Source organism: Ictalurus punctatus, chromosome 23 (genome assembly GCF_001660625.3).
Source record: "Ictalurus punctatus breed USDA103 chromosome 23, Coco_2.0, whole genome shotgun sequence".
NCBI classification, from domain to species: domain Eukaryota; kingdom Metazoa; phylum Chordata; class Actinopteri; order Siluriformes; family Ictaluridae; genus Ictalurus; species Ictalurus punctatus.
Window position 1 is genome coordinate 13,208,246 of NC_030438.2, and position 17,110 is coordinate 13,225,355.

Genomic DNA, 17,110 nt, shown 5'->3' on the forward strand with positions numbered 1-17,110 from the left:
GAGGAAGAAGGTGATTGAAATACATCAGTCTGGGAAGGGTTGCAAAACTATTTCAAAAGCTCCGGGACGCCAAAGAACCACAGTGAGAGCCATTATCTCCAAATGGAAAAACTCAACACAGTAGTGAACCTTCCCAGAAGTGTCTGACCTTCCAAAATTCCTCCAAGAGCACAGCAACTACTCATCCAGCAAGTCATAAAAGAGCCAAAGACAACATCAAAGGACCTACAGGCCTCTCTCGCATCAATAAAGATCACTGTTCATGACTCCACTCTCAGAAAGACACTGGGCAAAAATGACATCCATGGATGAATGTCGAGGCGAAAATCACTGTTAATGAAGAACATTAAGGCTCATCTAAATTTTGCCAAAACACACCATGATGATCTTCAAACCTTTTGGGAGAATGTTCTGTGGATTGATGAGTCGAAAGTGGAACTGTTTAGAAAACAGGAGTCCCGTTACATCTGGTGTAAACCAAACACAGAATTCCACAAAAAGAACATCATACCTGTGGTCATGCATGGTGGTGGGAGTGTGATGGTGTGGGGATGCTTTGCTGCTTCAGGGTCTGGGCAACTTACATTAATTGAGGGAAACATGAATTTTGCCCTCTTCCAGAAAATCCTAAGAAGAATGTCCGGTCTTCAGTCTGTAAATTGAAACTCAAGCACCACTGGATTATGCAACAAGACAATGATCCAAAGCATAGGAGTAAATCCTAGTCCTAGAAGTAAGCGAAAGACTGATCTCCAGTTATCGGAAGCGTTTGGTTATTAGTTATTGCTGCTAAAGGTGGCACAACCAGATTTTAAGTGTAAGGGGCAATTCGTTTTTCACATGGGTGATAGGTGTTGGATAACTTATTTTTGCTTCAATATTTTTTTTTTAAAACTGTATTTTGTGTTTTACTCAGGTTGCATTTGTTTTATGTTGTATTTCATTTGAAGATCTAAAACTATTTATCATGAGATATACACAAAACTACTTGAAAACATAAATTATGTATACTTTTTCACCGCACTATATACAACTTTACAGAAATCCAAGGCGTGAAATAAAAATCAATTCATTTATCCTTCCTTAGGTCTGATCTATTTTTAAAAAAAATAATATCTAACTCTGGGGTGAAAGGCATTTCATTTCTAAAGCCTGGGTGAGAAAATTAACCTCAGTAGATTAAAATACAGTGTCTCAAAGCACTGACATGGAGACACCTACAGATGTTGAAGTGTGGGGTACATTTAGGCTACATGTTTACATGTATAGAAACAAATAATTTATATTAGAAATAGTAGGGTAACATTTCAGCTTTATATTCATTATTCATGTCATCTTAATCTTTTTAAAGTATTTAAATTATATTCAAGTTTCTTTTACAATTTTTAGCACTTTATACAGAGCAGACTGTGAGACCAGCTGAAATGCTTACTAGGGTTCCTCTACCCCCTTTTACACATCCTACCCCAAACTGAATCTGCAAGGCATGTGGGTGAATAAATCAACCTCTCTCATGTACTCTTCACCTTCCTGTCACCTGACAGAAGGTACCAGGGCATCCATGCGACCACCACCAGGTTCCACTACAGCTTCTTCTAATTCTGCTAATTTGCCCCTAGCTGTGAATGTATATGTTTATGGTGCGCTGGTGTCTCATTCATGGTGTGTTTCTGCCTCATGCCCAGGCTTTCTCAGCAAGGTTCTGGATCCAGCATGACCTTGACCTGGATAAAGCACTTACTGAAGTTAAATGAATAAATTAATGAATGACGTGATGGTTTCCTTCATCCAATACATTTCTGTTATTCTTTTAAATTAGTGTGCACTGTTCTGTGTTTTCACTGTACATTTTTCACTCATCTCTCACTGTTGTGTATTTGCATTTTATGCAGTCCTCTTCGCCGTGCTGCTGTATTATGTATTGCACCATTGCCCTGAATAATTCATTTTGTTCCAAATGTATACAAGTTACAGTCCCCTCCAAAACTATTGGAACGGCAAGGCCATTGAGATCAAAAGATGGATACGAGCAGAAAGTTTAGAATTTCAGTTTTTATTTCCTGGTATTTATATGTAAATGTGTTAAACCACGTAGAACATAGAACATTTTGTATCAGACCACCCAATTTGTAGGCAAGCAAAAATATTGGAACATGCAACTAACTAGCGTTTCTTGTTACCCAGGTGTGTCCTGTTAGATTGATTGTTTGAACAATAAATAGGTCTGAAAATGTACTCTTGGTTTTAGCAGTCAGTTTCATCTGTTAGACTGCATTTGTTGTTAAAAAGGATAAGATGAAGATCAGAAAGCTGTCTATCTGAGAAAAGCAAGCCATTTTGAAGCTGAGAAAAGAGAGAAAATCAGAGGCATTGCACAAAAATTGGGCATAGCCAATACAACTATTTGGGATGTCAAAATAAGAAAGAACCACTGGTGTACTGAGCAAAAGACAACGACTGGGTCAGCCAAGGAAAACAACAGCTGATCACAGAAACATTGTGAGAGCTGTGAAGAAAATCCACCGTTCAAAGAAGAAATATAGAGGTCATACCATATGATGCAAACCACCAATCAGCAGAAAGCCAGATTGGAATTCACTGGGAAATACAGAGATGAGCCACAAAAGTTCTGGAACCAAGATTAGCCTCTAGCAGAGTGATAGAAAGGACAAAGTGTGGAGAAAGAAAGGATCTGCTCATGAGCCAAAACATACAAGCTCATCTGTGAAGCATGGTGGAGGTAGTGTCATGGCTTGGGCTTGCATGGCTTTCTTCTGGAACATTCTCACTAATCTTTATTGATGATGTAACTCATGATGGTAACAGCAGAATGAATTCAGAAGTTTACATGAACATTTTGTCTGCCAAATTACAGAGAAATGCATCCGAATTAATCGGGAGGAACTTCATCATGCAGCAAGACAATGATCCAAAACACACTGCCAACTCTTCATCAAGGACTTCATCAGGGGGGAAAAGTCAGTCACCAGACATTCACCCAATTGAGCAGCATTTCACCCAGGGGCAGATTTAGTGATTTGAGAGCCCCAGGCCAAAAACATTGATATTTAAATTTTCAGCATGTGTTATTTAGCATTAATAGCAATAATCAGGGGTGGACTGGGACCAAAAAGTGGCCCTGGACTTTCTGGCCCAGAGCAGACCACCACACCCATCCCTCAACACACCACTCATGAAGTAAGTGTTCTGATGGCATTTTAGTGTATGGATTTTTAGAAGAAATACAATTCATTAGCGAAAAGTAAAAATAAAACTTTCTTAACCATAAGTTTATGCAGCGTTTTGGGGGCCCTTGGTAGCTCGGGACTCAAGGGAATTGCCGACCTTTGCCTAATGGTAAGTCCACCCCTGATTTCACCTCCTGTAGAGGAGACTGTATGGAGATACAAAAGATTCTATGTTTGATGTTGTTTAACACATCTAGATGTAATTACCAGGAAATAAAAGCTGAAATCCTAACCCCTTGTCTCATATCCATCTTTTGATCTCAGACTCAAACCCAAATGTCTTTGGTGTATAGCAGAAACAAATGAATTGACCTTGCCTTTCAAATATTTTCAGAGCAGACTGTATATAGAGCACAAAGTGAATCATGGTTCTGTGAAGAATAGCCAGGGGTCTGTGATTTTCTAATTCTGTTACAGTGCTGGAAGCCCACCATTATCAAAGTGATTATGTCTATTAAAAATGTCAGCTGGAACCTGTGTTGCATGGGTGGAGATTTCTCAAATCAAAACCTACCTGGCTCTAATAAATAGCCAAAAAAAAAAAAAAAAAATTAATGAATGTGCCTAAATCTGATTGATTTATTTGCATAATAAATTTGCGCTACGTGTGTGCGGTTTTAACAGTTAAAGAGGTCCCTGACTATAAAGAAATCACTGATGTCGAGGAATGACAATAAAAACACTGCATTTTGTGAATATTCTGTGCTACGAATCGCACAACTCTACAATGAATCAAGCCACGCGGGGGGTTTTATGTCGCAGAAATAACATGTAACCGACACACAAAAAAACCCCGGCGCGTGCTGTCTGAAAAGCGCGTCCTTGTCTCCGAGAGCGGGGGCGCGTGCATGAGCAGAGGGGTGTCGGGAGCGCGCATTGTGGCTCCGTTAACTGCAGCGCTTCGTCTCGTTCGTCTCTGCACTCCTGTGCTGAAAACCGAGCAAGGATAGACAAAAATGGATAGAGTTCTAGGACTTGCCGTTGTGTGGAGTGGTATCTTATGCTGTGGATCTGTTTGGGGGAAATACGTCAAGGGTGTCGTGAACACCAAAGAGGTGAGATGTTGACTGGTGATGTCTTATTATTTGTGCACGCAGTACACAAGGTAGATGTCTCAGACCTTTGCTGTTAGAAGCTTCCACTATTGCAGTGCAGGTTCAAGATTAGCGTGTTTTCGTGCACGCGTCTGCGTTTGGACACCTTTGTGTACTGATGGATAAATATGGCTTTCTCAAGAGCATCATACTAATCCCTTGCATACTGAAAGACCAGAGACCAAGCGCGTGCTCGCAGGCCATTACAACTTACCTTAATGTTATTGTACTCCATGTTACAGGTGTGCGTTACGCTGGTTGTCTTCTCTGTTTACGTCATGTGCATATATAAATATACATATACATATGCAGTAGTGAGATGATGTGCTGTAGATGATCTTGTCCTGCAACCCCGTATCCATGCGCTTATGATTACGCTTACGCATCCATAAGGACGTTAAGGATAAAATAAAGCCGTTATTTACAGGAACGCGCATAGGCCTTAGAATCGCCACAACGACAGGTCACGTGATGTAAACTGTCCGTTGCCAGCCAGAGTATTTAAAACAAATTAATAAATAATTAAACATCTATTTAACTGGGGTTTAATAAAGCAGCGACGAAGATAGAGTAGGTGTCCTGTTCATCTTTCAAAACAGAGACAGGTTAAAGTCTGATGAAACTATTGCTCTATCACTCTTTTCACTAGGAAAGTAGCTAATGCATGCTCCAAAAGTAGCTAAAAGTCGCCAGATTGTGTTATAGACTAATGTGCATGATGTTACATACATGGGTTTTTTTGTTTTTTTTGACTGAAGATGTATGCACTTGTTCATTCATTCAGTTATCCACTCAGCCAATATTTTTCAGCAGGACAGTGTATCAAATCATGTAGATACAGGTCAAGAGCTAGTTGGTGTTCACATCAGACATGCACAGAATGAAGGAGGAAAAATGTGATTTCACTGATTTTAACTGTGGAATGGCTGAGGCAGAAATTTCTGATGTCTCCAGAGTTTACGGAGAACGTTGTGCAAAAAAAAAAAATCATCCAGGAAATGTAGTTCTTCATCAGAAACGCCTTGTTAATGAGAGAGGTCAGAGGAGAATGGTCTGACTGGTTCTAGCTGACAGGAAGACTAACTTGGTAACCAGTCTTTACAAGCAGGGTGAGCAGAAAAGCATTTCAGAACGCTAAACATGTTCAACCTTGAGGCGGATGGACTACAACAGTGGAAGTTTCTACTCCTGTCAGCCAAGAACAGGAATCTGAGGGTGCAGCGGACATACTGTAGGTAACCCCAAACTGGACAGTTGAAGTGGAAGTTGGAAAAATGGCCTGATTAATATTGATTTCTGCTGCAACGTTCAGTTGGTGGTGGTGAAATGGCATGGGGAATGTTTTCTTATCACACATTGGACCCCTTAATCAAACATCATTTGAATGCCACAGCCTTTCTGAGTATCGTTGCTGACCACATGCATTCCTTCTTGGCCACAATTTACCTAATTTATCTTATAATGGCTGTTTCCAGCATGAGAATGCGTCATGTTACAAAACACAAGTAATTTCTTATTGGTTCCATGAACATTACAGTGAGTCACAGGCTCTTCAGTGGCCTCCCCAGTCCCCAGATCTGAATTATGAATAATCAGCTCCTTTTGAAAAAGTCTCTTAAAGGATATAAATAGTTGTCAGATCTAGCAACAAAGTCTCGAAGTTGGCAAACAAATAAATTGCACGCTCATTACAAGACACACCTGAACATAGCTATGTAAATGACCTCAAATTTGCATACAAATTTGATTCAGGTCATCAAATCACTTTCTAAATGAGTACATCTGTATCTGAATTTTGGACCTCTGGTGAGCTGACATGAACAAATAATTGAGGACCAAGCACCGTGTCCATCAACCTTATCTAACATTCATGAAGAAGCCAAAGAACTTGCTCAGCAGAGACCAGGCCTTAACTGAAGAATGTCTATAACTGTGGCATCATTTTTTAAAAATAAATAAATAAATAAATATTTGTTCCCTATGTGAAATAATACTGTGACACTGTTTAAATGAGCAGTACAGAAATCCTCCAAACAGCAACATGCACATAGCAGTAAATCCCTTTTTCCATTCTTGGGTATAATCTATTTTTTATACTGAAGGAGATCTTTTTTGTGATCATTGTCTGCGGTTAATCAGTGTTCCAGCTTCATTAAAATTCATTAAGCCATGCAATTAATGGGACTATGACTGATCCAGATTACTTCAAAGATCTGTCCCAAATAAATTAGAATTCCTGATGACTTTTTTTTTTTAGAAAGATAATAATAATACATAATAATAATAATAATAATAATAATAATAATAGATCATCTAGATTTCACAAAATAGAAATTAAGTTAAAGAAAGAAACTGTGTTGAGCTGATGAATATTTCAAATAAGATAGAGTTCTATGACCTAAATATTTAACACAACTTTATCTTTAGTTAATAGGACATTATCTTGATCTTATATATCAAGTCATTTGAGAATGGGAAAGCATTGAGTTAACAAAAACTAAACCAGGTTCAAGTGCTGCTTATAGTTAATTCATAGCCCTCCATCAGGTTAACTTAAAATTAACCTATTAGTTGCGTTGACTCAAAGCTACAGTTAAACGCATTGCTATGCATTCACAAACTGAACTGTATAACACATCAGTAAAGCAACACTGATATACAAAAACCATGTTAATGTTTATGTAAATGTGGCTTAAAAACAAGTATCTCTTATAAAATAATTATGTTTATATCAGAGAGGTACAAAACAGTTAAAACAAAGCCCTTGTGTGCGTGCGTGTGCGTGCGTGCGCGTGTGTGCGCGTGCGTGCGCGTGATGATTTGCAGTCAAATTTCAAGGTACTCGGAAACGAACAAATAAGAATGTGAAAACTAGGGCTGCAACAACTAATTTCCAAACTGATTCAATTGGCTAATAAATAGTAATCGGCAGCTAATTTCATTATTGATAATTTGGTCTATGTTATGAAGCAAGCACACACTAGGTCAGGTAATTTAGACAAAAACCTCATTTGATAGAAAATGGCAGAGAATGATACAGCAGAAAAAACTGCTGTAAGTTAGGGAACACTTTACATTACACTATGGTGTTGTCCTCATGATATACTGTACTGCAACTTGTGTTTTGATGTGAGAAATAATTCAATGCATAAACGTTTATTAGTGGCCATCATGAGAAACAGTGAATGCACCATGTCCTGGGTAGAAACATGCTTATTAACCATCACTTTGGCCAAAAAGTCAACTGAGTGAGTTGAAAATGACTGGATGTTGTGTGTAAATAATGTATAACATAACAATGGGGCAGTGGTAGCTCGTGGTTAAGCTGTTGAACAACTGAATGGAAGCTGACACTGCTGTGCCCTCAAGCAAGACCCTTTAATTCTCAAATACACAATTGATTAAATGAGATAAATGTAAGTTGCTCTGGTTAAGCGCATTTTCCAAACGTCATAAACGTATTTATTATGCAGTGCTGAGCAGTAGCATCCTCACATTGCAAAGCTATCTGAATCAGTTGGCCTAAAATGAAAAAACAAAACAAAACAAAAAACAGTAGCAGTGATGTATGTTACATCATTGTAATTTTCTTATAGAATATAATATATTTTTAATGTAAGTTGTTTGTCAAGTCGGGGCACGGTGTTATAGTGGTTAACATGATTGCCTCGCACCTACAGGGTTGGGGGTTCAAGAAAATGGAAGGATAGATAGTTGGATGTTTGTCAAATAATCAAGTTGTCACCATGTTTTTGGTTCACATCGAAAGTGCTGTGAGTCAATCCCAAAAAGAGTTAAGTCACCCTTAAGACTCCTAAGCTTTGGAGTCGATTACACACATCAAAACGATTTGCCTAATACAAACAAGGCAAGCAAAAAGAATTAAGTAACTGAGGGTTTCAGTTAGTGAGACAGCTAGTGGTTATTGGCCCTTATTTTGATTTTGACTGGTCATGCTTGAAATGCGGATAAGCCCTTCTCCTAGCCATTGAGAGCACTGGTCCACTGGTTGCACTGATATATACAGTCGGTTGTTGATTACACTTCCTGATTTGCCAGAATTACATTTGGAACTTAAGGCGAAGCAGCCAGTCTCTAAAAGGGGAATTTGAAGTCAGTGGGCTGAAGTCAGAGTTTCTGCACAGTTTGTTTTGTCTGTCTTGGAGATGAAATGAGTCAATGAGAGGTTTTCATCACAGCTTGATAACTTGAGTATGCCCTGCCAATGATTATTCAGCAGGCACATTTCTGAACATGCTCAATCAGGTTTGACAAAGCTTGTGTCAGATTTCCACGGCATGCCAGCTAGGCACACAACAGTATGGGATGAATAGGAATAAGTATATTTGTTCGTCAGGCCTGAAATCATCAGTCAAGAAATGCACTGCATCTGGTTACCTTATCCTAACAGCATGCACAGCGTGTGAGTAACAAAAATAATTTTAATGAATACTATTTGTGTTTTGAGCTGTTCTGTTGCACCTCAAAAACTAATGAAAACTTATCCATAATGCAAAGAAAAACAAGGAGCTAAAAATCTTCTGCCAACACTGATGTGTACAGCTTATGTGTGGCATATTCACACATATAAGGCCACTTGTTCGATGCGAACCATGCAAAGGTCCTGTGGGAATGCTGCATAATAATTAATAAGCAGCTCCTCCATTTTGTTCCACGACCAAAGAGACCACAGTACCACCTTATTTTTTTCTATTGGCTCACAAGGCTAAGGTTTGCAAATTCACAGGTCAAAGTTCAACCTGATAACGTTTAACTGAAACAAAAGTAACCACTACTGGAGAAAATACAAAAACAATGGACAGTGGTGTGAAAAAGTATTTCTTCTGGTTTTGTGTATATCTCATACGAAATTGTTTCAGAAATTAAAACAAAATCTAAGATAAAACAAAGGCAACCTGAGTAAACACAAAATAGCTACAGTTTTTAAATGCTAAAAAAAGTTATCCTATAGCAACTGGGCCTGTGTGAAAAATTATTTGCCCCGTAGTTACTAATTCCCCAAATCTATGAAACTGCATTCATAATGGTGTTCAGCCGGACTAGACACAACCAGGCCTGATTACTGCAAACCCTGTTCAATCAAATCAACACTTAAGTAGAACTTTTTCAACATCATGAAGCTGGTTAAAAGGTCTTACCCAGTAACACACTATGCCAAAGTTGAAAGAAATTCCAGAAATGATGAGGAAGAAGGTGATTGAGATACAACAGTCTGGTGAAGGTTACAAAGCTATTTCAAAGGCTCTGGGACTCCAAAGAACCACAGTGAGAGCCATTATCTCCAAATGGAAAAACTCAACACAGTAGTGAACCTTCCCAGAAGTGTCTGACCTTCCAAAATTCCTCCAAGAGCACAGCAAATACTCATCCAGCAAGTCACAAAAGAACCAAAGACAACATCAAAGGACCTACAGGCCTCTCTCGCATCAATAAAGATCACTGTTCATGACTCCACTCTCAGAAAGACACTGGGCAAAAATGACATCCATGGAAAAGTGGAGTGTGAAAACCACTACTAACCCAGAAGAACATTAAGGCTCATCTGAATTTTGCCTAAACACACCATGATGATCCTCAAACCTTTTGGGAGAATGTTCTGTGTACTGATGAGTGGAAAGTGGAACTGTTTAGAAGACAGGGGTCTCGTTACATCTGGCGTAAAACAAACACAGAATTCCATAAAAAGAACATCATATCTACAGTCAAGCATGGTGGTGGCAGTGTGATGGTGTGGGGATGCTTTGCTGCTTCAGGGTCTGGGCAACTTACAATAACTGAGGGAAACATGAATTCTGCTCTCTATCAGAAAATCCTAAAGGACAATGTCTAGTCTTCAGACCGTAAGATGAAATTCAAGCACAACTGGATTATGCAGCAAGACAATGATCCAAAGCATAGGAGTAAATCCTAGTCCTAGAAGTAAGCGAAAGACTGATCTCCAGTCTTCTTTTTACTTCAGTAAATTAAATAAAAAAGATAAAAACTGTATTGTGTGTTTACTCAGGTTGGCTTTGTTTTATGTTGTATTATGTTTGAAGATCTAAAACTATTTAGCATGAGATATACACAAAAACAGAAGAAATCTTTTTTGTTTGGTGATATGTAAAATGTTGCTAGAAAGTATAGTGGAAAATTGTGTACAGGGAAAAACACTGCAATTATGCAAATTAATAAAAATGTAAATGCTAAATTTTGTTATGTTGCATCATCTATCAGATGCGTTTGCTAAAAAAAACACACCATCTGATAAAGCAGGATTCCAGTGTGGTCTTGTGTGTCCTCTTAATATTAAACATACTACATATAAGTAGGAAGAGTTCACAAAGTATTATTCTTAACATTTATTACCTACAGACCTAAATCTATATGTCTCAAATCATATAATACCTAAGGTAGTATAAAGTTCTAATATGTTATGTCACAATTTATATGGATTCTTATTTCAGATAAATGCTTTCTGTTACAAACACGAGAGAAAGATCGGAATCTTTAATTATATAAAATATCATGACGAATGATCCACTCGTCTGTGTGGAATATTTGAAGCTTGTTTATATTCTCAGGTTTGTGCATGTGGACATCTCTCTTCAAATCAGACCACAGGTTTTCAGTAGGGTTCAATTCTGGAGACTGAAATGTTCATTGCGAAACACCTGATTTTTTTTGTTTGTTTGTTTGTTTAACTATCCCAAATCACACATACACTGGATATAAAAAGTCTACACACCTCATTTAAAATGGCAAGTTTTTGTGACGTAAAATAATGACACTAAGATAAATCATGTCAGATATTTTCGCACCTTTAATGTGCAGTTGCAAAGTATACAGCACAAAAAATGTGAAAAACAGTCAGAAACAGAAAAGGGGAAAAAAAAGGAAAATATAAAACTTACAATAACGTAGTTGCATAAGTGTGCACACCCTTAAACTAATACTTTGTTAAAGCAGCTTTTGATTTTATTACACCCCTCAGTCTTTTTGGGTAAGAGTTTATGAGCGTGGCACATCTTGACTTGGCAATGTTTTCCCACTCTTTCTTGCAAAAACATTCTAGAGCAAATTTTGAGGGAATCTCCGGTACACAGCCTGCTTCAGGTCACCCCACAGATTTTTGTTGGATTCAGCTCTGGACTCTGCCTGGTTCATTCAAAAACTCTAATCTTCTTTTGGTTAAGCCATTCCTTTTGTTGATTTGGATGTATGCTTTGGGTCACTGTCATGCTGAAAGCAGAAATTTCTTTTCAGTTTTCATTTATTTATTCATTTTCATGTGATTCATTTACATGTGATTCATTTACTGATTTGCTTCTCTTTAAATCCAGTTTTAGACTGTGATATTACAAAGGTCTTTCCAGATTATTACTCGCCACATTGTATGAGATAACCCCAATAAAATTGCCTGAATTCTATAATATAATTTGATCACCATGTTAGGTTTAAATCCTCTAAAAACAGATTCGTAATTGAATAACATTACTCTGTTCCAATTCACATCCTTCAAAGCATTGCCATGTTTTGTTTACTCTCACAATCCCCCAAACACACACACACACCCAGAGTCTCCATAAAACAAATGAGACAGCAGTGTTTACCAGAATAACCAAAAGTTGTCCACAATATGAAAACAACTCGGAGAGTAAGCTGGACTAACCAACAAAATTACCAAGACAAAAAGTTCCAGTAAGAGAAAAAAGCCCCTACTGACTTCAAGACTGATAAACAGTCTGCGCACAATAACAAATATAATGTCCTTAACTTTTAAAGACTTGTAACAAATAATATAACAGTGTAGCACGTAAAGCCGAGGAAAAAAACACTAATAAAATTAAATAAACAGAAACTCTAACCCGGTCAGAACCTCAGAACAGAGAAGCACATTAATACAGAAGTAGATTTAAGAGGAGTGAGTCCACAAAATCTAGGCGAAGTAATGCAACGAGAATATCTACAATAAAAATCCGAATACTGTAGAGCTGGAAGGCCGAGTGCAAAAAATAAAAATAAAAGAAGAGCGAAAAAGACTCTGCTGTGTAGATGATGCAGTTCACCCTGATATCAAGAGTTTAACATAGTCTCCTGCTTCCTCCGCTGAAATAATGTCCTTCTGAACACCGTTGTATGTAATGCGAAGCCGAGCTGGGTGAAGTATTCCATAGCGAGCTCCCTCAATACCACGAAGTTGACGCCAAACCTCGTTAAATGTGGCCCGGGCCCGGGCTATCTTGGCTGTGTAGTCAGGGAAAACGGAGATGGTCAAATCCTACACTTTAATCTGCTGGAGCTCTCTCGCGTGGCGTAAAATGTCAACACAGTCACTGTAATAATGGAATCTGCACACAATAGCTCGTGGTCGTTCACCAGGCTTGGGCTTTGACTGAAGGGTCCGGTGGGACCGGTCCAAAACCGGCTCCTTCTCCAGACCAAATGCCTCTTTTAACAAGGCCGCTACAGCAGCAGTTGTACATGTGTCAGGGCCCTCTGGAACTCCCACTATCCTAACGTTATTGCGCCGTGACCTCGACTCCAAATCCTCACATTTATTCTCTAATTGAGTCACGGTCACAGTGAGAGGCTCGATAGTAGTCTTCATATGAACTATGTCATCGGTGCAACCGGAGAAAACATACTCCATTTCCCCAACAGTACCTTTTAATGTTGACATGGTAGCCTCGGGCCCAACTTTATCACTAGCCAGCTGTGTTTTCATGGCCTGCAGGTCAAGCTGGATAATAGACAGCGAATCCCTGAGAATCTCCTGGAGCTCCTTTTCAAAAATATCGGCAATGTCCTCCCTCAGTGAAGCCAGCAAGTCAAACCTGCGTCAAAGGCGAAGTCAAAGTCACCGCTCGGCGGCACGGATTCAGGGGAAGAAAGGGGCTCGCTCGCGGCGCGCACACTTGGCCTCAGTCGTGTCTGAATACTACCACGGATTTTCGTGTTCTTTCCAGACATTTTAACGTACCACAAAGTTAAAAGTACAAACAAGGAGACTGAGTAGAATAAGTCAAAATCTATTGTATGACCGAAAAGCACTAATTAATTACAATTTTAATCGAAATCAGCAGGAGCCTCCAACTTCGCTTTTCCTTTCCTTTTCATCTTCAGCTCATTAGCAGACACCTGAAGATTTTTCACTAAAATCGACTGTTATTGGTTGCCATCAATGATTCCCTTCACCTTGATAAAAGCCCCGGGTCTGGCTGAAGAAAAGCAGCTCTAAAGCATGATGCTGCCACCACCATGCTTTATTGTGGGTATGGTGTTCTTTTGGTGATTTGCCCTTTTTTTGCACCAAACATACCTTTTGGAATTCGTCTCATCAGACTATACCACATTTTGACACATGGTTTGGGGTGATTTCGTTGAGCTTGGATATTTCTTGTGAGAAAGAGTTTCCATCTATCCACCCTACTCCCTAGCCCAGACATGTGAAGAATACAAGGGATTGTTGTCACATGCAGAGAGCAATCAGTACTTGTCAGATATTCCTGCAGCTCTTTTAATGTTGCGGTTGGTCTCTTGGCAGCCTCCCTGGTAAGTTGCTCTCTTGTAGATTTTGGAGGGATCAAGAAGATGAAACCAAGGAGATGTGAAGAAAATCCTACAGAAACAGCTGGGCTTTATTTGTGGTTAATCCGAATAATTTCATTGATGACGGCTGTATGATACTTTTGAACATGAGATTGAATAGCATATCCCCAATTATAAAAGGGTATGCACACTTATGCAACCTTTTTTAGTTTTTCCCCTAAAATGTTTCTGGAGAGCTCTAACACCGGAGTTGGGGGTTCACTGTATCCGCCCCAGCACTACTTCTACTGAATCTGTTCTCCTCTTAGTATCACTAACCCTCTGTAATATCTAAATACTCTAATGTCTAATCCTATTATCTTTTCCATCAGAATGACTACAAGCACTCAACACTCTGAATAAAGCCAAGGCTGGCCAAGCCAAAATATTAGCGATGTTACATTTAGCTTTGATTCTTGATTATGGATTCTTGCAAATCCCACATGTGAGCAGAATGCTTGCCAAGAATGAGGAACATTTGACTTGGACCACCTAACATGAGAAGTGCCAACATTGACACTCTGTCTGTCTCTCTCTCGCTCTGTGTGTATGCTTGTCTGGAGTTCCATCAAACAGTACTGTAATGGAATTAATATTGTGTTCAGTGAAGATCAGCCTCAGAGCTCAAGAACTTTTGGAAAGTCATATTTGTGTTATGTCCTCCTGACAAACATCCACCCACATTCTCAGTCAGAACAAAATACCCCACAAATCCGTCTCGTTTGGAGAGGACTGAACACAGTGTGCATGAGTTTGAACTATTTCAATATAGTTATTAAATGTTCATCTAAATATCAAGGTGTGTCTTTTGCTGGCATGCGTAATGCTGATGCAGAGAAAAGAAAAAATACTAATAAATAAAATCATAAATAATTCATCATCATAATCATAAACATCAACTGAACAAATAGAATAGGTTTCCATTGGGGGTATTTCAAGTGGGTTTAGGTACTAACTCTTTACATACATGGAAATTAGAGGGAGTCTATGTCAGTTACTACAATTTGTGCTGTCAAGCTAACATTTAAGTCTCAGAAACTGATCAACTTTCACCTAACCATTGTCATGAAGGGTACGTTCTTTAATAGTGGATTCAGTAGATGGGTACAATAATTACACACAAGCCTCATTCACAGCGTTACAGCGATTAAACCCAGTTAGATTCATGATTCAAGACTCTATTTGTCAGATACACAATTATATACACAGTATATAACTAGCAGTGAAATGAAATGTTAGATATTCATTATTCATTTATTAAAATTTTCTTAAACAAAGACACGTGTGCATATGTGTTATTGGTAGGCTGTCTATAGCTAGGTGCTGCCTGTGAACTTAAGATTTTTATGTAAACATGTAAAAATGCCCTAGATTGTTTCTTACATGCACAATTCCCCTTCTTTCCTTCCTCTCCTATTTCCTTCTTTATTTTTTTTTCTGGCTTCATTCCTTCCTTCTTTACTTATTTCCTTTCTTCCTTATTACATTATTTCTTCTTTATTTCCTACTTTTCTTCCTTCCTTCCTTCCTTCCTCCCTTCCTTCTGTAACAGTGGGTATGGAAATGCTGATGGTTTGAGTGTATTTTGCCTCTCTCACGTTACTTATTCTACTCTCGCTATCTTACAGGACTGGGTGTTTCTGACAAGGTTTTGTTTCCTCACTGATTTTGGCAGACTGGACTTCAAGTTTCGTTACCCCAAGGTAAAATGACATGCAACGCAGATGAAGAAATCTAGCTTTCTTTTGTTTGTTTTGCCTTTAATACAAAGTAAGGTTACAGGCAATGTGAAGCAAACTGTTTTTTCCTTTATTTCATTCTCACTGCCGTTTCACCACAGTACCACTGTCGTGTAACACGGCAGTGGTGCAGTAGTGATAGAATATCCAAGATTAGGGATGCACCGAAATTTCGGCTAGCGAAATTTTTTTTCAGCTGAAAGAGGAAAAAAGGGCCGAAAATATGAGCTGAAAAGAAAAATGGTTTTATGCTGCACCACGCCACATCTCAAATCACTTAAAGCATCGCGCGAGCTAATGTCATCAGCATGCTATCGAGCAAAAAGCGATCATGTCAGCAGTGTGGAACTACTTCAAAGTTTCTGATAAGGACGTCAAAATAGCAACTTGCAGTCTTTGCTCAGCTGAGGTTTCAAGAGGGGGTACTTTGCTTAAATACTTGTCTATGTCAGGTCTGATACACCACCTGAAAGCATGACATCCAGTTCAATATGCAGAGTACAGCAAAGCACCAAAAGGTTGCAAACTATCACAACGACACCATCTGTCTCCACAGTATTTGAAAAGGCGGAGGAATGTATATGTTTAAATTGTTTTATTGTTATTTTGTTAGTTAATTTTGACATCTAATAAAAGTGATGTGAAAGTCATTGCCTTGTATTTTTTCAATTGATATTCATTCAAACACTTAAAAATGATTAGAAAGCATATTATTTATACAATTATTCAAAAAAAAGGCAGTTCTTTTAAAATAACCTTTTTTTTTTAAAGGTAATTTTCGATTTCCGACAAAAATTTTCATTTGGGTGCATCTCTATCCAAGATACATTATCACTACGCAGTGTATAGCCTTGCTGATTATCCAGGTTCTTACTGTATGCTCAGCTATGCTGTTTTGTCAGTCAGTAAAACAGAAATTGGCTAAATTCCAGCCCTTAAAGCGATAGCATAAGCAAAAATACCAAGTTGGGTAACAGTGCATGATTGCTTTTGGTCCACTTTAATAGCTCTCTTTTCCTGTATTCTTTACAGGAAGTCACTACACTGCCCCTCTTTATTTCTGTCACTCATTGGCATCTCTTTTTGCAGAGTACAGATAGTTTATCATATTGGTCTCAGAATGTCTACATTTCACTTTCCCAATCTCTTTTCCCTCCCCTCAGTCACACTGCTGTCAGAACATATTGCTCTATTTTGATGAAAGCTCGCAGTGGCCAGCTGTATACAAGAGGCCAGACAAGGTGAGGTGAACACTGATAGTGTATGTGTGTAGGTGTGTTGTATAGTGTATGCATGGCGAGATTCAGTTTAAATAAGAAGTATGCAGTACAAAGTGCTGCGGTACTTCCTAAATTACATTCTCAGCTCTAGTGCCCAAGTGCCAGATGTGTCACATACTGTACCTGAGTGAAAACGTCGTGTGGATGTGACTATGTTG

General features: G+C 38.6%; 1 protein-coding gene across 3 annotated transcripts in view; it reads left to right on the top strand.

Annotated features, from left to right (window-relative positions):
* Window positions 1–4,100: 4,100 nt before the first annotated feature.
* tmem145 (transmembrane protein 145) overlaps window positions 4,101–17,110 on the top strand; it is a 32,674-nt gene continuing 19,664 nt past the window's right edge. For 2 of the 3 annotated variants that reach the window (XM_017452708.3, XM_053674986.1), the window contains exons 1-3: window positions 4,101–4,303; window positions 15,562–15,636; window positions 16,836–16,913. In XM_017452708.3, coding sequence (XP_017308197.1) covers window positions 4,205–4,303; window positions 15,562–15,636; window positions 16,836–16,913 — 252 coding nt within the window. In that variant the 5' untranslated portion in view covers window positions 4,101–4,204. The remainder of the gene's footprint in view (window positions 4,304–15,561; window positions 15,637–16,835; window positions 16,914–17,110) is intronic. The other variant, XM_017452707.3, reaches the window with a different exon arrangement.